The 23,966-nt window shown below is 36.0% G+C and overlaps 2 protein-coding genes and 1 long non-coding RNA gene across 7 annotated transcripts; 1 reads left to right on the forward strand and 2 right to left on the reverse strand.

Annotated features, from left to right (window-relative positions):
- Positions 1-3,668: 3,668 nt before the first annotated feature.
- Positions 3,669-5,336, reverse strand: LOC137746080 (protein LURP-one-related 10). The gene is made up of 3 exons (XM_068486140.2): positions 4,915-5,336; positions 4,184-4,411; positions 3,669-4,035 (listed from the first exon to the last, which is right to left on the reverse strand). Exons 1-3 carry the CDS (start codon positions 5,269-5,271, stop codon positions 3,901-3,903), a joined length of 720 nt encoding a protein of 239 aa, XP_068342241.1. The 5' UTR covers positions 5,272-5,336; the 3' UTR covers positions 3,669-3,900.
- Positions 5,337-6,732: 1,396 nt separating this feature from the next.
- Positions 6,733-9,389, forward strand: LOC137745686 (Pentatricopeptide repeat (PPR) superfamily protein). The gene has a single exon (XM_068485687.2). The coding sequence runs from the start codon at positions 6,854-6,856 to the stop codon at positions 8,486-8,488; it is 1,635 nt and encodes a 544-aa protein (XP_068341788.2). The 5' UTR covers positions 6,733-6,853; the 3' UTR covers positions 8,489-9,389.
- Positions 9,390-17,153: 7,764 nt separating this feature from the next.
- On the reverse strand, positions 17,154-23,411 carry LOC137745062 (uncharacterized). Of its 5 annotated transcripts, none has more exons than XR_015954217.1 (4): positions 20,482-23,411; positions 20,167-20,358; positions 18,662-19,328; positions 17,154-18,277 (listed from the first exon to the last, which is right to left on the reverse strand). It is a non-coding gene; the product is annotated as an uncharacterized LOC137745062 (long non-coding RNA). The 5 variants fall into 5 exon arrangements; XR_015954216.1 differs by having other exon boundaries at positions 17,154-17,923; positions 18,173-19,328; XR_015954214.1 differs by having other exon boundaries at positions 17,154-17,425; positions 17,623-19,328.
- Between the last annotated feature and the right edge of the window lie 555 nt (positions 23,412-23,966).

A 23,966-nucleotide genomic window follows, 5' to 3' on the forward strand; every position in this document is an offset into this window, starting at 1 on the left:
TGTCTTGACCAAATTGTTGCATCGGTTACATTGTTGCAACTCTCAGGTCTGTCTTCACTTGGTTTCTTGATTGTGACATCAAAGAGCCCAAGCTTGTTCTTGACCATTAAGGCCATTGCCATGGACTGAACCCATATACTGTAATTGTCTTCCACCAACGACTATGGTACATACTGCACCATGCTAGTCCGAATGGTGAATGTAGAGTGAAAGGTTTGGATTTTCCTACTTTAGATGTGAGGCTATACCTAAAGAAATTATTTATGTTTCTGGTTTGTCACCCATGGCTGTGTTGACTTGGGTGGCGTTTTGTGTCTTGTTGTGTTTCCCAGATTAACTCTCTGGTACCATCAAAAGTAATACAAAGGGACTGAATTTCTTTCTTGTCATTGATCAAACTAGGGTTACAACTTTTATATGAAGTCAATACAATCCAGATCCTACACTAAAGCCTATAAACAAGGGAAGCCAAATACCAAACAAGTAAGTAAATAACTGATTGACAATATTTACTTAATCAATTTGAGATATCTTCCTTAACAACATAAATCTTACCCCTCATAAAATAGAGATAACAAAAACAATACACGAAAAAGCAGGGAGACATAAACCTTACCCTTCTAGATACGAAAACAAGAAAGATGCAAAGAAAATAAAGGGAGACATGAAACCTAATCTCTCTAAAACCAAACGTAAGGGTCTAAACCTACAAAACAAGTTGAGCAACACCACAAAGTTAGGAAAAAAAAAGTGAAACAAACCTAGATGCCCAGATGCACATTAATTTGAGAAGCGGTAGCCAGGCAAGCCAACATAGTCTGAAACCAATGCAGTACGAGCTGCCAGCGAAGGAGAATCATGTCAAGTTAAAGTTGGAGAAGACAAGCCAATGTTAGCAAAATTGTTCGCAACAAAATTTCATTCTCGATATATGTGAGATGCATAGAAAGTCATTTTCCAAATGCGCTCCAAACAAGTAGAACATTGCGTACGAAGAGGCCAAGGATGATCAAAATCAAACGATTGAAGAGTAGAAATAACACTAGAGCTGTCATTTTCCAAACAAAGACAATGCCAACCCAACTAATATGCAAACTCTACACCAATAATAATTGCAAATAATTTTGCTAAAAAAATATATATATATTGTGATGACCAATCCATTGGTAGAAACCACCAAGAAAATGACCATGGCAATTCCTGAAAACTCTTCCACAAGTAACAGGATCGGAATTTTCTTTAGATAAACCATCTGTATTAAGTTTAATCCAAGAGAACTAAGGGGGAGACCAAATGACAAGAAGAATAGTAAGTGCCTTGCGAGAGATAGGTCGGATCCCCAACGAAGAGATGATTCGAGTGTCAAATCCCTGAGAGTAACTAGGAATAAACTTTCCACAATGAACAATGGCAAAATTGATAGAAATGCAGAGACGATGAAAATAGATTGGTAGACCCTCAAAAATATACTTATTTCAAGTCTTCCAAATAGCCGCAATAGTAGAAAGACCCGCAAAAATCCAGAAATTGTGCATTTGTTGGGAAAAGGACTAACGCACATATATATCCCAACAAACATCCAAAGAATCTGAAAATTGCAACGAGGTACCAAATTGGCGTGCTAACCACCTCCATAGCTGCCTAAATATCCAACAGCTGAAGAAAATTATGACATAAACATCAAATGGATGCCAAAGAAATACCACTTCATTGAAGCGCACCCTCGATAGGAAGTTTATCATGAAAAAAGCCGCCAAGCCAAAATAGATAGTTGTGGCGGAATAAAATGTCGCCAAATAATCTTAGCCCAAGTACAATCACTATGTTTCCTTCGAATAAGCTAATAACCAAAAAAAAAAAAAAAACAGGAAAACTTCCTATTAGGCGAGGGCTCCAAAATCAATTTGTCATCCTAGACATTTAAGGGCAAAGGTAGACGTAAAATTTGTTGCACCACAGAAGGGAATGAATTTGTAAAATAATCTGGCAAAGACCAACTTTGTGCTTCAATAACATCTGAAACTTGAGAAAGAAGCTTAGGTGAAATGACCGAACATAAACAAGGGCTAGTAATAGTTTCATCCAACCATTTGTCGAACTAAAAGGAAACTGACTTCCCTATCACCAATAATCCAATGACTATTATCATTGAATAGGCAAAGCATGCTTAAGACCATGCCACACAGAAGACTGTAAATAGATATTTTGGTTTTTGTAAGGCGAAGGAGGAAATTGCTGATGAGCCAAAGAACCCCATAGAGAAGAGTATTGTAAAGTATCCCATCCAAAACTAAACAAAGCCGTCAAGTTCAAAGAAGCTAAATCACAAAAACCAAGCCCACCTTCATGTTTGAAATAACAAGTGACTTTTGTGCAAGTACACAATACTTGTATCTTTTTTCCCACAACTACATGTACACATGCATATACATCCATGCGTACATACATGCACATACATTATATACATACATACATACTTACATACATATCTGTATATATAATACAACTTCATATATAATCACCATTCTGTAATTGGTTAGTTGATTAATTAACAGATAGTGCTATACACACACCCATTTTTACCTCTCATACACCTTTGTTAATTTTTTATCATTGATCTTCTTCAATTCATTTGATCCAACGGCAAAAAAATAAAATATGTATGTAAAAAGTAAAAATGCATGTGTGAATAGCACTACTCTTAATCTATAACAATTGTACCTCACGTGCTACACATATGTTAACACTGAAGACATTACCCTAGATCTTGCTTATAAGGTTTGTGGCTTAGTGTTTTTTTTTTTTTCCCTAAAAGGAGGACAACTGGTGGCAAGTTACAATTATCTATCCCTTTAAGAGCCGAGAAGACTCACAGAGGCATTTTAGCCTCCACTGACCACAAGTATGACTTTCACACCAGCATCAGCTTTTAAACCCGAGACATCCAGATTTTAGCTTGAAGAAAACCTCGCAATCCGTCCTTGAGATATATACGTGTCAACCTTGCAATCCGCCCTTGAGATATATACGTGTCTAGATCTGTAACGATTTCGTTTTGGTTATTTATTATTTATTTTTGCATTCGAGATAGGGACTCTTTTTGGTCAATACGCACATGGCACAAAAAATGAGGGAAATAGAAGAGTGCATGAATGATAGTAAGTGAGAAGTAGAAGAAATGTGATGCACAAAACATGAAATCAAAACCAAAAATAAAAAATTATTTTGAGTTAGCTTTCACTTTCAAAATTTTGTTTTCATTCTTTGTTCTTTATTTCTTGCCATTCCTTTCAAAGTTTCACCATTTTTCTTCATCCCCCATTTTCAATATTTTATCTATATTTCAAGTACAAAAATGAGAACTAAATAATAAAAATGAAAATATTACAAAAGGATCCCTAAGCTTAACTACTATTAATTTTTATTCGTGTAAATAAATTTTTCGATTGACTCATCTATTGTAAATAAAAGAGTGTCCAAAGTGAAGCAACATATTTACATCAATCAAAAGGAAAGTGAATTTCATACACTTTGTTTAGCTTCTCATTCATCTTTTTTTAGTTAAATTCATCGGATTAAATAAATCAAACGAAACCAACATCAGAATTAAACAAGAGTGTGTAACAAGCTAAAAAAAGTGTTTGAAAATCACTTTCCCAAACCAAAAATGCAAAGTGACAAAGAATTTTCCACCCTCGTTTAAATATCATTGTATAAACAAAGACCAAAAAATCAAATTGTTCAACATCGAAATTCGAAAAATGTAACCATGAGGCAAAACCGAGCAAGGGCAAGAGCCCAAACAAAGCACAAAGGCAAAGAGACTAACATGCATTGCTTCCTCAGTTAAAGTATAAAGTAGATCTAAATTAATCAACTGATCTATCCATTATATTAATTTTAATCATCACTATTAATCTCATCAAGAATCACAATAAGCGCGACAATGAAAGCGTAGTCAATCCCGGGATACACTGTCACCATGAAATTGTCCTTGCCAATCAACATGCTTGCAACTGTTCGCTTCTTATGCATCTGCAATTTTCCCCACAGGGTATCATATCCCAGTCAGTACTTGTGGAGAAATTAATATTAAGTAATTAAAGAAACAAGCTAAGGCGTAAGATTGTTTAATTGTGTTAATTAATGATATATCAGCTGAATAAAATCAATGAAATCTTACTTGGGCAATGATTGTGGAGGAGTTCCCAGCATATATGGTACAAGATCGTTCAAACCAACTTCCCTTGACTCTGAAGTCCGGTGCATTCTCTGCTGTGTTTTGTGCTAAGAAAACATCCAGTTTGGTATTAAATTGCAGCAGTGAAGATCTCTTGGCACTAAAAATCAGATCCCTTGAGTCTTTGCTATCCCCCCGGAAAACTTGCCATCTTTCATGTGCACTCATCAACTAGACATATATAAAATGTACAAATAAGTTATTTAATTACAAATTTACAACAGAAGTAATACACATAAACTTGTAAAAATGTTCTCTTCCTAGACTATATGGGAAGTAAATCAATTAGATTATATTGGAAAATTGGATAAAATGATGAAAATACAATTCTTCATTGTCGAAATGATTGCTTTGTGGGTTTTTGTCGATATCTCGTTAGTATATTATCGATATGTGATCTATATTTGATTTTTCTCATTTCCCCAATTGATAATTTGTTCAACCAATCTTTCGTACATATTTAAGTTAATTCTTATCTAACAACATTATCTATAAATTTAATTCTATTTTTGTTAAAATATGTGATTCAGATTGACGATATATCAACATTACCTGATAAAATTCAACGTTTGCAAACAAGGGATTGAAGCGAGTACAAGGCTAGCAAGAGCTACAACATTAACTGATATGCATGATTTGTTTTATATGTATATTAATCAACATATTCTTATTACCTTCTTTCTTAGAGTGACAATAGGATATCCGGCAGTATCGAGCAAGACTCGACGATCATGACGGCTCCATCGAACTCCCTTCACTTTAAAGATGATCTTATCATTGATATCTGTGACTACAAAGTTTCCATCTGTTATAGTAAGAACTTTTCTGACAATTGCAATATCCACAGGGTGAGGACTGCAGAAATGAGGGCTAATGATCGCAACGGCGGGATTAGCATACGCTATTGGCGCCGGATTTGCATACGCTATTGGCGCCGGATTCGCAGACGACGTTGGCCCCGGATTGGCATACGCTGTTGGCGCCGGATTGGCGTATGCTAACGGCGGCGCGCTAGGTTCTGCTTGTTTCATGATGATCAGAGAAATGTTAGATGTCGATGAACACTTTTTTTTTTTTGGAAACACAAACTTAGTTATCTGTGGGTGTGTACATATAAATATAGGTCACCTATATTGACCGTTGTCAATTAATATATATATATATATATATATGTATATGTATATATTGTAAAATTTTATTAAAATTGAAGATGTTTAATTATCTAACTGTAATCATATACATATATACACAAATATAACGTTGTCGATAAATCATAAAATGTTCACAATAATAATTAAAGTGTTAAAGTCACTTAGTATACTATGGTCTGATGATATTCATCTCTACTTATAAGTGAGATGCCCCAGGTTCGATTCTCGTTAAAGACGGATGTAAACCACATTATTGCTAGTAGTGAGGCTTACTATTCTCGCATTTCTTTAGTGTAAATAATATCATTTGTTCAAAAAAAAATATTAAAGGGTTAAACGATTTTCCATTTAAATGAACATTTGCAGATATTATCTATTAATCATGACCTAAAAAATGAATCGTTCAGATCATGAGCTTACTTTCAAAAGAAGCTGAAATAAATAATTAATGTCATATTAAACTACTAACTAATTAATGCAAGCATGAGCGCTCATGTATTATATATATAAACATAAATTGATACATGGAAATAAAACATATAACTTATACGCGTCATTTTTTTTGTTCAAATTTAAGCAAGCATTTTAGAGGATGGGAAATCCAATGTTTTGCTTCCGTCCACGTATATAAAGTCAAAATCCAGAGCATATTACAAGTTAAATGAACATCAGGATATCAAAGTTGAAAGTTTGAAGCTAGAAGCTTCCTCATTATATAATATATAATATAATAACATGAAAAAGTCAATAGAATAAAAGTGGTTCTATTCAACACGCGGTGCGCATGTTATCATTAGACCAAGTCATGGTATGCCGTGGTATGCAACATGCATCGTATCTTAAAATATTAATAGCCAACAAGCGTGTAGAAATTCGATATCTGAAACTGAAAGAGAAATGCGAAGAGGACTTTCTCAAAATGAGATTTTTCATGTATTTTCGATCATCTTACAATGTAACGTTAATTTTCATACCATCATTATAATACGCTGTGTTAAAAACATAAAGTGATAATGAACTAATAGAGAATTTCACTTTTTAAAGAGTCCTCTTAACATTTTTTAAAATAATAATTTTTGTTTTTAATCGAAAGGTCATCAAAAGAGAGTTTCTTCAACACATGATAGTTACGAAATTGTAATAATTAGTTGATCTAACACATCACCTCGGACACAGTTGGTTGATCGACACTAACCTTCCTCAAAACCGTAAATTGATCGGCACTCACGGTTGATTGGTCGTTAAAAAACCTCAGTTGCATTGAAATTATGCATGAAAAAAAATAAACTGTAAAATCATAAATCGAACCAAACCAAACCGAACAAACCGACCCGTTTGGTTACTTTTCTGACCAAAGTTGTTTGACGTAATAGGCCTAATAAAACACAAACAAGGTTATGACTTATGACCCAAAAAAAACATATGGGCCGTTTCCAGCCCGTTAACATGCCCAAAATACTACATGTCGTTTTTATCGTCTTGGTCATTGGCTTTCCAACTGCACAGCAGAGTTGCAAGAAGTTGCAGAAACCAAAGAATACCAACGAGTATTTCCAACCTGAAACAAACAGATGACCGCAAACAATTCGAACTCGAAATCGAATCAAGAATGGTGAGAGCCTCTGCACTAAAACCCAGCAGCAAATTCTTCCTGAGAAAGCACAGGAAATGGCCAGTGTCGCCCTACAACACCAGGTGGCACCAAATCTTCAACCAAAACCAAGCCTTCCAGAGCCTCAAAAAATCATCGCCGCCGCCGGAAAACCAGCCGCACCTCCTTCTTCCGACGCTCGTTTACTCCTTCAACACCTACAACGTCAACCCAACTCCGGAAGCCTACCACTTTGTCCTCAAAACTCTCACCAAAACCGCCCAATTCGACCACATCGCTCCGGTTCTCCGCCGGCTCGAAACCGTCGAAAAGTTCGACACGCCGGAGCATATTTTTGCCCATCTGATTGGTTTTTATGGCCGTTGGAACAGAACCCAGGACGCCATTGATCTGTTTTACAGGATTCCCAGGTTCAGGTGTGTCCCTTCTGCTCACTCTCTCAATGCATTGCTGTATGTGCTTTGTGGGTCCTGTGAAGGTCTTAAATTGGTGCCTGAGATTTTGCTCAGGAGCCATGTAATGGGCATCCGGCTCGAAGAATCGAGCTTTCGGGTTTTAATCAATGCACTGTGTGGAATTGGGAAGGTTGGATATGCTATTGACATTATGAATTGTATGATGAATAATGGGTATGGTTTGAATGTGAAGATTTGCTCTTTGATATTGTCATCAATGTGTGAACAGAAGGATTCAGAGGGTGTTGATGTTATGGGGTTTTTGGGAGAAATGCAGAAGCTTGGGTTTTGTCCTGGGATGATGGACTATTCCAATGTGATTAGGTTTATGGTGAAGCAGGGGCGGGGTTTGCATGCTTTAAATGTGTTGATTAAGATGAAAGGGGAAGGAATTAAGCCTGACGTTATTTGTTATACCATGGTCTTACATGGCGTTATCACGGAAGGGGATTTCAAGAAGGCGGATCAGGTTTTTGATGAGTTGCTTGTGTTGGGTTTGGTTCCTGATATATATACTTACAATGTATATATAAATGGTTTGTGTAAGCAGAATAAAGTTGAATCGGGATTGATGATGATTTCTTCTATGGACGAGTTGGGTTGCAAGCCTAATTTGATTACTTACAACATCTTGCTGAAGGCCCTGTGTAACAATGGGGAGCTTAGGAGGGCGAGAGAGCTTATGCGTGAGATGACTTTAAACGGTGTTGGGGTAAACTTGCAGACGCATAGGATTATGCTGGATGGTCTGTTTGGCAAAGGAAACATTGAGGAAGCTTGTGTTTTTATGGAAGAAATGTTAGATAAGGTTCTTGTTCGTTTTTGTTCCTCTTTCGATGAGGTGATCCATGGGTTGTGCCAAAGGGGTTTGGTTTGTAAAGCAATGGAATTGCTGAAGAAAATGGTTGACAAGAACGTTGCGCCTGGAGCAAAGGCTTGGGAAGCACTGCTCCTTAGCTCAGGATCTGAACCCAGCTTAGAAGAGACTACTTGGACGGGTTTGGTGGAGCCAATGGTAGCACTTCCATAGGTGATGGATCACCAGTTAACAGTGCATCGGATGTTTATACTTACCATGCGTATTCAAATGGTTTGTGCAAGCAGAACAATATGGAGGCAGGATTAAACATGATTTCGTGTATAAGAGCTGGGGTGCAAGCCTTATTCGATTACTTACAACATCTTGTTAAAGGCATTATGGAAAAACGGGGAGCTTACTAGAGCAACAAGCGAGATGACGTTAAAAGGGTCTCGGAGTTAACTTGCAGACTCACAGGATTCTGTTGGATGGTTCGTCTGGCAAAGGAGACGTTGATGAAGTTTGTGTCTTTATGGAAGAAATGTTATATAAGGTTCTCGTTCGTTTTTGTTCCTCATTCAGTGAGGTAATTTACTGGTTGTGCCAAAGGGGTTTGGTTTGTAAAGCAATGGAATTGCTCAAGAAAATGGTTGACAAGAACGTTGCGTCCCGACCAAAGGCTAGGGAAGCACTGCTCCGAACCCGGTTTAGAAGAGACTACTTGGACTGGTTTGGTGGAGCCAGTCATAGCACCAACAGATAACCAGTAAACTGTGCATCTCTTTGTCATACATGTACCATTAGTTGTTTGTGCCGTATGGAATCCACAGCGACAGTTGATTGACTTCACCTGCACAGTGCAAAGCTGAAGCATAAGTTAGCTGCATGCATCCATGTGCATCAGATTCCTTTACTTCTAACATTTTGCTGAAGATGGGCAATTGAGCCTGACTCTTTGTGCTGTCCTAGTGCCGGCCTTTTGTCTCTTTGTCCCAAAATGTTGGCATAAAACTGTATGTACATTCATACCAACCTAGATTCTTCTGTTTTACTTGCTAGCCTATGGTGGTGTTACTCTTGTTCTTGGTTTGTTCTTAAACCAAACCATTCAGTGAAATTTTTCTTGAGGACCTATAGACGTTCGATACCAACATGTACCTGACCATTATCAACGGTCCTCGATCACTCAATTTAAGCTTTTCGATTGTTGAGATTTTTTGGGCCAAAATTAAGCCACAGTATCACTCATGTGGAACCAAAACCTAGTCACCGACTTCCCTTTAATTCAATAATGTGACATTTGAAGTACATAAACTTTTGGGGGAAAAAAGACAAAAGCGCTCTCTTCATTTGCTCACTTCAATCTTATCTTGTTTTATGTGGGAAAAATAGCAGTCATTCACTTAGAACGTAAAAAAAGACGACTTCAAGTCAATAAGGTTTCTCATTGTGCGAGAGTTGGGGGAAAGAATGTATGTCATATGCAGGCTTACTGTTATTTTATAAAGAGATTATTTTCTTGACTCAAGCTCGTAACCTTTTGATCATAAAAAAAACATTTCCATTGCGCCAAAGCTCACTCTCATTTCCTTAAAAATAAAAACCAACAAATAAAAGTAAGAAAGAAACAAATTTGCTGGCTTTTAACCTTTGTCCGGTGAAATCATTGAGGCATCCAAAGATGGCTGTTTGTCGCCTTTCCAAAAGATTGCCGGTGTGAAAAGGGCTTCTTCTATGCAGGAAGAACTAAATAATCTGCTGTCACACTCACGTTATCTAAATTAATTTGAATTTAATGAGCTATTAAACCTCTAAAGAGAATTTAATTACGCGTATAAAAAGTTGAATAGAAACATATCAAGAAGCTATGGATGTATTTGAGTTGCAAATTGTTGTCAGTCAGACGTGGATGATGAGAAGGAGTGGAGACAGATGTGGTGGTGGGGTTCGCTTGGTGATGGTACCAAGTTTCCAATTCAAGGTCAAGGAGGTAACATTCACCCATGACCATTCTTCCCACAAAACCATGCAGTAGGGTAGTACAAGTTTGGTAAAGCGTCTCGTTGTGTCGTGGTTACGACGAAGCATTGAGATGTAAACTTGTTGCCGATCAATAAAGTTCAAATTTTGCAGTTTGTTTTTTGTTCCTCATTTTCATTTATGTTTCAAGTGTTTTGCTCTAGTTGTAATGTACGGCTGGGATTAAAACATCTTAAGGACTTGTGTTTGATCAGCTGTCATAATAGCGGTGTAGAGACCACGTGAGTCTGTTGTGAATCTCCAATGGTCATGTTGATTTTATCCTTCGTTTTTGGGTCCAATGTGTAATGTTGAACGTGCGAGTGGAATGGAGCCATGAACTCCACCTTTCTTCTTCCTAAAGCTCAGATAACTTAAACAAGAAACTAAATAAAATTCAGGAAAATACAATCCAATTCTGTTAACAAGCACTAACATGGCCTCAGAGCTTGGTTCAGTATGAATGAATGTATTAAAAGCCGAAAGCATAGGTGAGGCGTCCCATGAATAGTCCCGCCCAAGCGTAAGGCAAAGCCTCACCGTACCTAAAATTTTAATATATATTACATATATAATTATGTTTTATAGATATAATACTTTGTAAAACAAATATAATTATAACTAAATCAAGGATAATATCATCTTCTTCATTACTAAGTCTAGTTGTACTTAGAAACTATGTCATAAAGTCTTAAAATGTTATAATTATTTATTTTGTTGTAAGCAATTATAGAGAACTTTAAGAGAAATAAGGGTGAGTGGCCAAAATTATAAGGGAATTTCAAGAAAAATAAAAGTTGAATGTCACAATTATAGGGAAATTCAAAAAGAAATAAAGGTTGAGTGGAGAAATTATAGGGAAATTAAATGAAATAAAGTCTAAGTGGGGAAATTATAGGGAATTTAAAAGAAAATAAAGGCTTAGTGGAGCAATTATTATAGGGAAAAGGAAAATCAAGGAAGAGTTGGAGTTAAGACTTTGTCATTTGGAGAGAGAAACTCTCTTTCTTCTTCATTTAAACTAGAACAGTCTCCTGCATTTTAGAAACAGACATGAATTTTGTAGGGAAGAAAAGGCCCAAGTTGAACGCCTGGGCACACCTCAGCCGCCTAGGCGCGCCTCGACGCCGCCTTATGCCCACCCCCACAAAACAGAGGCGAAAATCCAGCCGCCTAAGGACGCCTAGAGGCGAGTTTTTTAAAACACTGGTATGAATCAAGGGGTATCAATTGTGATTGGTTTTCTAGGTTTTCAATGAAGAACTTAGACAACTCGTAACTGTGTGGTTGTATCTGGAGCTGATCTTTAAGCTCCATTGTTCACCAGAGTGAACTACGAATTCTAGTGTATCAAAATGAAGACAATCTTCAAGTCGCATAACCTCTGGAAGTTCATTGAAGAGGTACATGAACTTCCTTCAGTTTAAGTTGAAGAACTCATTGAAAGGTTACAAATCGTTGCTCATGATCTGATTGCTTCTGATGCTAGACTTTGGGGTGATACAAATTGCAGTCTCTGATGAGATCTTTCCACGAATTGCAAACCAAAAGATGACCATGGCAGTTTGGGATACTTTGAAACAGGTGTACAGAGGTGGCTCACATGACTGTGCTATGAAACTTCAAGGTATTTGACGAGACTTTAAATATGCTCGTATGAAGAATGATGAATCATTATCTGCTTATTTGACTGGGCTATTTGGTTTAATTAATCAAATGAAGAGATGAAGAACTGTCAAATAAGAGAATTGTGGAAAAGTTGTTGGTTAGTCTTACTCCTGCATTTGAAAATATTATGTTTGTGATTGAAAGAACTAAGAATTTGAGCAAGATTGATCCCACTGAGGTGGTTGCTATGCTCGAGGCATTTGAACAATGGCAAACTAGACATGTTGAGGATGAAGATGTAACTGATAAAGCATTTGGTAGCCTTAGTATGCAACCTAGAAATAGTTCACAGGCTAGTAATGCAAAGAATAAGAAGTTTTGGAAGAATAAGGAGAAAAAAGAGTCTGTGAAACCAAGAGAGAAATTTGGAGCAGTTGAGAAATATAATGGCAATAAGGAGAATGCATAAAAGGGTTGTAAAACTTGTGGAAACTACACTATGATGAATGTTGGTTTAAGGGAGAAATTTGGAGCAGTTGTGAAATATAATGGCAATAAGGAGAATGCAAAAAAAAGTTGAAAAACTTGTGGAAACTACATTATGATGAATGCTGGTTCAAGGGGAAACCAAAGTGCCATTAGTGTGACAAATTTGGTCACATTGCCAAGGATTGCAGAAATAAGGTGGTTCAATAGGTTCATTATGCTAACCAAGTTGAGGAGGAAACTTCATTGTTCTTTGCATGTAATTCAACAATTATGGTCAAAGATGAGCATGTGTGGTTTATTGATAGTGGTTGTAGTAACCACTTGACCTCGCACGAGTCACCGCTTATAAATATGAGGACATGACTATAACTACAAGATTAAAATGGAAAATGGACAGAATGTTCAAGCCACATGGAAAGGTACTCTAGTGATTAAGACCAAAATGGAACAAGATATATTAGAGATGAGGTTGATTTATGGTTTAGATGAATATGTTGGGTGTCAAATGATCCAACATGGATAATTCTTGTTGTTTGGAAATGGTATGGTGGCAATCTTCTAAGATAGGCAACTTGAATATCATGTGGCCACAGTACACATGACATGAAATACATGATTTCCTTTACTCATGGAAGACATGAATCCAGTGGCTAGAAAAGTTGTGATATAAGAGAATGCATGAGATTGGCATAGGAGAATGGGACATTTGAATTTTCCAAGTATGCAATTACTTGAAGAGAATGAAATGGTGTATGGGTTACTAAAACTGAAAGTAAGTGGTGGTATAAGTGCATGATGTGTTGCAAGAAAACAACACAGAGAGACTTTTAGTAGAGAACAAGTATGGACAGCTTTACAACCTTTGGAATTGATACATTCTGATGCGTGCGGACCTGCAGGAAACTACAATGGGAGGCAATAAATATTTTCTCACATTCATAGATGCTAATACTGAAATGTGTTGAATTCATATCTTGACCTGCAAGTCAGAAGTGTTTGGAATGTTCAAGAGGTTAAAAGTTATGGTAGAATTGTAGTATGGTTATTCAATCAAGAAACTGAGAAGTGATACAAGAAGATAGTACACTTCAATTGAATTTCTAAAATCCTGTGAAGAGTGAAGACATAGGTCTTGAAAGGCAATTGACTATTGTCTACTCTCCATATTAGAATAGAGCAGCAAAAATGAATAGCAGAACTATTGTTGAGATGACAAAGAGTACGTTACATGAGAAGAAGTTGTCTTGCTATCTTTAGGGGTAAAGTTGTCAACGCAACTGTCTATTTGCTCATAAAATGTCCTACAAAGGGAGTAATTGAGATGACAGAGTATGTTACATGAGAAGAAGTTGTCTTACTATCCTTTTTGGATGTGTATGTTACAGTCACATTCATGAACAATTGAAACACAAGTTGGATAAAGCTTCAATCAAGAGGATCTTTGTTGGTTATGGAAAGGGAAAAAAAAAACGCTATAAAGTGTTATTCTTGACACAAAGAAGATTATACTTTCTAGATGTGTGTTGCTTGATGAAAATGAAAATTGGAATTACACAGCTAAAAATGAAGTAACAAAGTCAATTCTAATGAACTTGCAGTTAAATGAGAATTTTAGTGAACCTAAAAATGTTGAGGTGAATGTGACTGCAGAATTACCACAATTAGATGGGAGCAATTCTCAAAAGGGAATGTTTCAAGATTCTGTGACAGAGATTGGAGAACTAAGTATTGCAAGCATTACTTCTGTGAAATTAGAACCACTAGTAATGTGTATGCTAGACGCAATCTTAGCATAATTGAACCTAAGAAATATGAAAAGGCTACTTCTGATCATGCTTGGAAGAAAGCTATGGATGTACAAATTGAGATGATTGTGAAGAATCAAACATGGAGTTGATGGAGTTGGTTGACAGACCAACAGATAAACAAATTTATTGGTGTCAAATGGGGTTTCAAGACTAAATTGAACCTAGATGACACTATACAAAATCACAAGGCAAGATTGGTTACTAAGGGGTACTCTTAGAAGCCTAGAGTAGACTACAATGAAACATTTGTTCTAGTTGCAAGATTGGACACCATAAAAAATTTCATTACACTTGCTGCTCAGAAAAGTTGAAACTACATCAAATTGATGTGAAGTCAGCTTTCTTAAATGAAGTATTGAATGATGAAGTATATGTGGATCAACTTGAGGGTTGTAGTGTTCCAGGTTCTGAAGATAAAGTATATAAGCTCAGAAAAGCTCCATATGGACTAAAAAAAGCTCAAAAGCTTGGTACAAGGAAATCAACTATTATATGCTTGAATATGGTTTTCAAAGTCCCAGTGAAGCTACATTGTATATCAAGACCAGAAAAGGGAGAATCATTCATTGTCTCTATTTATGTTCATGGTCTTGTACACTGGTAATAGAATAACATTGATCAATGAATTAAGGCTGACATGATGAGAAAGTATGAATGACAGACCTTGGACTATTATATCACTTTTTGGGAATGGAAATTCTGCAATCTAAGAAAGGTATTTTATCTGTTCTAACTTTACTGGAAAAGTTTGGCTTGAAATATTGTAAGCCTGTGAGCATTTCTCTTGCAATGAATGACAAGCTAAAGAAGGATAATGGTAGTGAGCACGCAGATGATGCTATGTCTAGAAAAATTGTGAAAATCGTATTATATTTGACAGCATCAAGGCCTAGCATTGTGTTTGTTGCTAGTCTATTATCCAAATTCATGCACAATCCAACCAAGAAGCACCTTGGAACTGGAAAGAGAGTACTCAGGTATATCCACTAGACTCTTGATCTTGGAATTGGATATGTGAAAAGAATGCTGCAGTTTTAGTTGGCTATATGACAATGATTGGGGTGGTGAGGAAAGTGATATGAAAAACACACTTTTTGATATGCTTTTTCATTTGGTAGTTCATTTTTTATGGGCATTTGTGAAGCAACATTGTTGCATTATCAACTGCTGAAGTTGAGTATGTTAGTGTTTCAGAGGCTACAACTTAAGCAGTTTGGCTTAGATTTGTGCTTGAAGATTTGAAGAAATGCAAATTGATGTCATTCAACTTTATTGTGATAACACCTCTGCGGTTGCTATGACAAGAAATCCAATTTTTTACTAAAGATCAAAGCATATCAACCGCATGTATCACTACATCAGTAATGCACTGCAAAAGGACATAATTTAGCTAATCTATTGCAAATCAGAGCACTTCCACAATGGGCTATTGCCCCGTGGACTGGCTTTGGAACAGGGCCAGATAGCTCGAGGGAGATGGTCCAGCGTGTTCTAGCAAGGGAGCCTGAGCAAGCTCAAGGGACAGGCCCGGCATGAGTTGCCAGCCTGAGAGCCTGAAGGCGACCTAACGCAAAGCTGACGTCACCACGATTTAAAACATGGGTCACCGGAACCCTTGAGGGAGAACATAGGAATCAGGAAGAGGTTGCCGATCACGGTGGTGGTGCAGGGCAGGTGTTAGTGTTTGATTCTGATAATTCGAAAGAAAAGAAAGGGATAAATGTACTAAAAGATAAGGAGAATGAAAAATGGTTGCACACTCTTTCTGCAGAAATCACAGAACGTGTAAGGAGGAATAATATAGTTAACAAAGATGAGCTATACCAATACATCTAGAAACTGATCACAGCCACCCATCTAGCAAGTAGCTAGGATCATTACACATGGCACTCAAGGCCTTACATATTTAGACCTACACTTGGTAATTCTAAACACAAGCGGATACACAATTAAACACAAGGTTATTCACTAATATTAATCAGCTCATTGCTTATAATTCAACAACGAAACCCGTAGGTCTGCTCGCACGTGGAGTCCTTCGCCGAGAAGGCGTTCTTGAGAGTGAGGTAAGGCACGAAGGTGTGGGACCGGTGGTGGTGGTGGACTCCATCGGAGATCAGATCGGATGACGTTGATTGGTTGAAGTCAGAAAGGAGCAAGCGGCCTCCGTGGGCCTGGCCGCAGAGGACCAGGAAGAGGAGGAAAAAGGACACGTCAGTGGGTTTAGACATGGTAGAAGGCGGGTGGCTTCGGTGCTGCTCTCTCTACTTTGAGGAATAAGAAAAACCTGCTGGTCTTTTGATCCAAATCAGGTGCAAAATCCGCAGCTTCCTCCTTTTGAGGAAGAAAACAGGGAGAAATGGGGGAGAAAAAGAGAGCGAGGAGGGAGACGGTCAGCCATAGCAAAAAGGGAAAACAATGAAGAAGAAGGGACCGAGAGAGTGGGAAGGAAGAAGAAAACAAAAATGGTAGAAGTTTCGGGAAGAGATTGGAAAAGATAAATTAATAATATAATATTAATTTATACAAATTAAATAATATAATATTAATTATAAATATAAAAAAAATACTAATAATTTATTGCCTATTGTCAGGGCTATTGAAGAGCAACGATGGAGATGCAAAATGCGGTTACTGTTCATTAAGGGCAGTTACTGTTCACTGGATGGATAGCATAGTGTATTGCTTGGGGGGCCTTTCCCACGATGGAACTGCTCTCGGAAGACCAATTGGCTGACATCTTTACCAAAAATTTTCCAAATGATCATTTTTGTTATCTGAGAGGTTTTATTGGGAGTGAAATTAGCAACAAGCTTAGAAGGGAGTGTTAAGGTGTATGCTTGTTGCAGATCAACGAAGTTCAAATTCAGCAGTTTTTTTTTTTTTTTTTTTGAAGTGTTTTGTTTTAGTTGCAACTAGCAAAGGTGCCCGCACGTTGCTGCGGGATTGAAAATTGTATAAGACATGAGAAATTCTAAAAAAAATTTATATATGTATATACAGTATACAATAGTATTCATACATGTGCAAATTTATTTACAACTCTATCAACAATAAGGAACAAAATAGGTGTCCATGGGCAAAATAAGTTTATGGTTATAAATTGTCAAATTCCATACATGTCAAACTTCATTTAGGAAGCTAGAACCGTAAAGAATAAAGTGATAAACACACAAGGACTGTTCACAATATGAAACCGTTGCTTCACTAAATAAGCAGTACCAACAAAATCATGCTTATTTTGCTGCGAAAGAACAAAGTAGAAAAAGGGAAACAAATATTTATTTCTTTTTTTATATTCTGTGGAAAAAACTTGGAAGAAGAAGCAATAGTGAAAAGATCATATTTATTTCAATTTTTTAGGCAGAGAAAAATAGTACAGAAACCAACAATGAAGGCACATTCTGAGAAAGAATTGATGAAAACACATAGTACACATACCTACGTAAAACTTTCCTCCTTTTGCTCAGCCTGTCTTTGGAGTAGATTAGACTTAAGCATAAATTCAGAAATCAGTTAAGAATGAAACCCAAAAGTAAATTGCAGTTTCTTATTATCATTTCTCTTAGAAAAGACTAACAAAATTGTTTCTTAAAATAACAATATGTATATAAGCAGGATTGTGCTTAATTTTCTCTAATTAAAGAAATGGTTTGTACAATTTAGAACATGATATAAAAAATAAAAATAAAAATTCCAGAACTTGAAGTGCCTTTTGAAAGCTCGGTCCTACTTTGAAAATCTACAAAGGCAAAAATTGTAAACCCACATTAAAGCTTCTTCTCTCACTCAAAAGAAAAATGGAAACTTTATATGGAAAAAAAAAAAATGAAATTCTGCATAATCAAAAGTGGATCAAAACTCTAAATAGATTATCTTAACGCGTAGGAGTTCGTTGTTAGAATTTGAAAACAATTGAAACTTCATTTTAAATACACACTTAATCAATTGATTTATATTTAAATGGAAAGAAAGTAGTGGTTAGTTTTACCTATCTTTTGTTTAGCGATGCTCCATTTCTAATTTGTATTAAAAACTTATATTTTTACTTTCCTTCCATTCCCCCGTGCATAACAATACAATAGCTCTCGTTTACCTACAACAAATTGAAAACCATTTGGAGAAAATAACTAAGCCTTTGGTTATTAGATTCTTGGTAGCTAGGCAAAGCAAGAAATTTACACACAACAAAACTATTAAAACTTTAAAACCCACTTCCCAAATTAGGTTTTCTGACTGGCTAATGATCATATTGGATACAAATTATCATCCCGAACACTACAATGCTTGATTTTTTTTTTTTCTTTTTTTTCTGGACATTCTAGTTATCATTATTTAACTGAAGAATACAATTCATATAACAATAATTAGTAGATAAAGCGAAGGGGAGCAAAATAGCAAAATTTGCAGTTAACAACCTAGAGCTAAGTGAATAATACACAAAATTAGGATAGGAATGCAACCAAAATGTGACTCTTACCTGGTTTTGGTTATGCTTCTATCAAGTGCTGCCCTTGACTAACGAAATAAGCAATCTCTTCATGTAGCACATTTAGTCATCAATCCCTTAACACACTAAGATATTATGTATTACATTCTAATTTTTCTTTACTTACATTTTCATTCTATTTCTTTTGGTGTGTAAATTTATACTAATTCTCCATAATTTTCAGTCAATTACATTGTAATTAAAATAAATATTGAGTATATACACGCTTATAAACACACAAAATTCAGTTTTCCATACGAAAGCACATACATCAAGTCAATGTTCTTACTGTATTAATTTAATCAAACGATGCATCAAATATAAAAATTAAATTATGCCTCTAATTTATAACCTTTTGATTACGCTTCATATGCAACTAAACCAAAATTTAGACAGTCCCCAATATAATTCTGTCAAACACCAGATAGCAACACCATGAAAAAGTCATATTGAGTGTCCACACCCACACTTATACTTTACAAATAAATTTGAACTTTGAATCACATGTGCTTCAAAAATATTTGCAAATAAATTTGAAAGAAGATGAATAAATTTAAAATAAAAAAAAATCATATCTACTGTCAATTCAAACTCACCCAAAGTTGCTATCAAGCTCTGCCGAAGACAACTCTGCGCTATTGACAAAGTCTAGAACAACCTGAAAATTTATAAAGGTCAAATTTAAAGCCAAATAAGCAATCATTTACAGAAAATCTTTCACAAAAAAGTGCTAGTTTCACAAATAAATGAAACCCAGATTAAATTTCTTGATAAAAACTAAGAACTTCAAAGCTTAAGAAAAACCCATGAATCCAACCATAAAAAAGATGCAAACTTTCGCACTGGCAAACCATTCATAAACCAAAAATGATATCTTAAACAAAACACATGATTCCAACTCGAAAAAGCTCAAATTTAAATCAACCAACACAAACAAAATATCAAACATGATTCATTGTCTCTCTTTGCATTTTAAATCACAATGTTGCCCAATGTATTATCGTCTTAACATTTCATATACTCATGCATTAGATAAAAAAATGATATCTATGTTAAAATTACACGGACTGCTTTATCATGGTTTAAGAAAGCAACCACAAATCATAGTCTCTACATGTTCCTAAAATTATCTAAAACACTAAAACAAAACCCTCACTTCCCACTACAAGTTTAAGATACGTGAACCCATACAAACCTCTTCACCATTCACCAATACCCTTGGTGCTATAAATCCAAAAAAAAAAAAAAAAATCAATAAATAAAATGGCTACTAACCAAAGCATCCTGTGAACAAATTAAGAAATTCAAATAAAATTAAACACCCAGAAACTAAAAAAAAAAAAAAAACACACAAAAAAGATCTGCTTGAATTGCCATGGAAATCAAGATACTAATAAATATAAAGGTATGTTTGAATTGTTAATCAAATTAAAAAAATAATAATAAGAAATAGGGTATGTGATAGATAGTGATCTATCTTCCTTCTATATTTTTACCAAACATTGATTATGTCTGATGAGTTAATGCTATGTGATTGCCCTGGATTAGTCTTTCCATCCTTTTCAAGCCATGGATGATTGCTTCTGCTGTATTACCAAGAATATGGAGGCTGTGCAGATAGTGGCCAATCGAGTTCCAAGACATGTTGTTGAAGCGGTTTACAGGATTGATCTGCCCAAACCCAAATCCTATGAAATCGACAACGACGAAACAGAGATTCTCCGATCACTAAATAAAGATTCAAACCAAAACTAAGAAATTTATCAAAAAATTCACTAAATTGATTCGAGAAAGTGCGAAAATAATCAAACCTGATCTTCTGCAATCGTCCAAGTAGAGAAAATTTGGACTTCCTGTGGTGAATTTCTGGCAAAATTTTTTATGGGTGAAGGCTGATGGCGATTTCTTTGGCTCGAGAAAGTTGGGTTTTGGCATTTTAGGGATTTTAAGTGGAGTTGATAGTGAAATTTTGGACGAAACGGCAAATGGAGAACGAAGGGTTTGTGGGAGAAAGATTTGTAGTCGTTGTGGTTTCCGGAAGATTGGAGAACGAAGAGTGTTTGCGTCCCCCTTCCCACTCCAAGATGACTGACACGTGCACAGGTGAAGAGTGTTTTGCGGAAGGAGAAGGTGAAGCGATATGACTCGTAGGCTAGGAGGATAAAGCAGTCTCTTTACTGTGTGAAAAGGGAAAAATAGCTGATAACAAAAGAATTGGAGGGCACTTTAGTCTGTTCACTGTTAATAGCATTGATTTTGTGTTAAGTTTTAGTATATGTATAATGTACGGCTAGGATTAGAATAGCAGCTGTGTAGACTAAGTGATGCATGTGAGTCTGTTTTTTAGAAAGTGACTCGTGTGACATCCCACATCGTCCAGAAGAGTGATCCTTATATGTATATTTTCATCTCTACCTAGCATGAGGCCTTTTGGGAGCTCACTGGCTTCGTATTCCATTGGAACTCTGACATTAAGCAAGTAGCGCGTGAGAGCACTCCCATGATGGGTGACTCACTGGGAAGTTCTCGTGTGAGTTCCCAAAAACAAAACCGTGAGGGTGTGCTGGGGGCCCAAAGCGGACAATATCGGGCCGGGAAAGTGGTCCTGCTCGGGGCGCGATGTGACAACTCGTGTGGAGCCTGTGGATCCCCAACGATTACGTTGACTTTTTCTTTGTTTCCGGATCCAGTATGTACCGTTGAATGTATGAATGAAATTGAGCCATGAACTCCACCTTTCTTCTTCCTCAAACTTAGATAGCTTAAACAATTTTCTTCTTCCAAAATTGAATAAAATCCAAAGAAATACAATTTAATTCATTTAACAAACACTAACACAAAGAGGGACCTGCCAGCAACGAAGATATAATAGCCCTTATGTGTCTTTCTCACTCCGCATTATCTTTAATCATGTGCAAAGTGAGAAAGACACATAAAGGGATACCACAAAAGGGTCTATCCTCACTGTAAGCAAGACTTTATCGTGATTAAGACGCAAAAAAAGCTATATTCATGTTGCTGGCAAGTCCCTCTTTGTCATTAGGACACAAAAGTTACATTGCCGTTGCAAGCAAGTCCCTCAAATAATGTTGATTTACCTCAATATCCGCACAAGAATAACAACAGGAGCAATATGAAGGATTCCAGAAATTAAAGAAAAAAAAGGTTAGATTAGTGAGAAAGCGAAAATAGTTAGTTCTAGTAATCACATTTAAATTGTCCAACCATATGATTGTTATAAAAATGATGTTCATAGCAATTATGGTGAGACCTTGACGGGGTTTGCTTGCTTTTCATAAGCATTTTTCACTTCCAGAACTGGAAAACTTCCCTCCTCATACTAGGGGGACAATTGAAAGCCTAAAAAGCAATTTCCCTTTTGTCTATACCACTTTGGATGATTATATATATATATATATATAGTGTGAGTGATCAGCCGATTTATGGACAAGCCGAGATCATCTCACTTAGAAGCTTACTCCAGAGGGAACGAATGAGAGATAGGAAGCTCCGACATAATGAGGGGCCCAGGAAACCCACCTCTTCTTCAATGGGATGAGAAGCGCAGCAGACTCTGCATCTTCATCTATATATATATATATATATGTGTGTGTGTATAACAGTGTTTATCAGAATAAAGAGTGTATAATATTAGATTACTTACTGTATTATTTGAAATTTTAGTTTCTTTAGTATTAGGTATCTAACAAGTTGGTAATCCTTCAAAAAATAAAGAAAAAGGGGGGAATTATTGGCCTTCATGGTTGCTTATGCCCTTAATTAATTATAAAAATGTGGTTGTTGCAGTAATCTTACGATCATAATAAAATGGTAATTAACCCAGATAGCTTTCTTCTTCGTACAGTGATTACCAATTTATCATCTGCATACTAACTACAGACCAAAAGAAATCTAGATCATAGAGAGAGAGAGAGAGAGAGAGAGAGAGAGAGAGAGAGCGATTGGAAACAAAAACAAAAATTTAAAAAGTACTGAAAGCTACAATTTCAAACCTATGAACACTGCACAGAACACATTAAGTTTTCCTGATCTCTTTTTCCTTACAGTTAATAATCTTAATTAGCATTGCAATTTCTTTATCCAATTTGGAAATGCAAAAATATCAAGCTAAGTGTTTATTTTTTATCTAGTCTAACTGACTAACTACACACACACACACACACACACACACACACACATATATATATATATATATATATATTATACATATATAATTAAGAAAATTGCAGCGAAAACGATCACCTGAAGTGGAGCTAATTATTCAGCATTTTCTGAATACCTGAATTGGAATGTCCGTACGGTGATGATCTTCGGTGACAATCTTCATAGAAGCAATAAGGTGGAGTGGTCATGATGGGGAAGAGGGGCACATGAACAACTAACTCATCACTGGATACGAGAGATATATCTGTAAACTTGTAATAATTTAGCAGCTCAGAGAAAAATAAGAGTATTGAGTATATATATCTCAGTATATGCGAATGAGTTAGAAATGCACGTGCCCTGCTTCTCCATCTTGCTCAACTCACACCTAAATCATATATTCCAGAATTTCCTCAACACTCAACTGAGAGGACGACTCTAGGAGCTGGCCAGCTACTAGATAGAGCTACCCTTCTCACAAACAACCTCATTAGGTTAGAGAGAGAGAGAGAGAGAGAGAGAGAGAGAGAGAGAGAGAGAGAGAGAGAGAGAGGGATCTTCATCAAAACGGTGAATCTGAGACATTCTTCTGCACTTCTCTGTCCTGCTAGTCCACTCATTTATAACAAAACGTGCAAATGAGGTGTGTTAAAAGCAGTAATTATCTTTCGCATCTCCACCCCTAATAATAGTTATGACAATAAGCAATAAAATATTAGTATTTTTTATGTTCTAAAATAATAAAAATAATTTTATTTTTAATTTTGGATAGGATTTTTAACCGATCTCGTCACTTCCATAGGTCATTATCCGGAAGTACAATTTTTGTGTATATATTTCGATAAGATTTTTAACCAATTCTATCGCGCGACGTATTCTTCCATGTTTAGAATTGTTGAAAATATTGAAATGTGGTGTAAGGTGGGAGAAAATGGTAAGGTATTTATAGGAAAAAAAAAATTATAATTTTTTAAATTTTTTTTGAAATTTTTTCGAATTTTTAATTATTTTAAAAAATTTTATTAACTTAATTAAGCTGAACCGTCGGATTACAAAAAAAAAATTGAAATCCAACAGTCCAGATTGTGACACGTGTCCCCCCGGGAAATATTTTTTTTTTTTCTTTTTTTTT

The sequence above is a fragment of the Pyrus communis genome, chromosome 12, assembly GCF_041283825.1.
Source record: "Pyrus communis isolate YQ-2024b chromosome 12, ASM4128382v1, whole genome shotgun sequence".
In the NCBI taxonomy this organism is placed as follows: domain Eukaryota; kingdom Viridiplantae; phylum Streptophyta; class Magnoliopsida; order Rosales; family Rosaceae; genus Pyrus; species Pyrus communis.

Bases quoted from the DNA above. Each gene is read 5' to 3' on its own strand.
- LOC137746080 (XM_068486140.2), bottom strand. From the start codon at position 5,271: ATGAAACAAGCAGAACCTAGCGCGCCGCCGTTAGCATACGCCAATCCG. The intron at 4,412-4,914 runs GTAATAAGAATA...ATATATGTCTAG, and splicing joins TTGTCACTCTAAGAAAGAAG to TTGATGAGTGCACATGAAAG. The intron at 4,036-4,183 runs GTAAGATTTCAT...GGAAAATTGCAG, and splicing joins CCTCCACAATCATTGCCCAA to ATGCATAAGAAGCGAACAGT.
- LOC137745686 (XM_068485687.2), top strand. From the start codon at position 6,854: ATGTCGTTTTTATCGTCTTGGTCATTGGCTTTCCAACTGCACAGCAGA.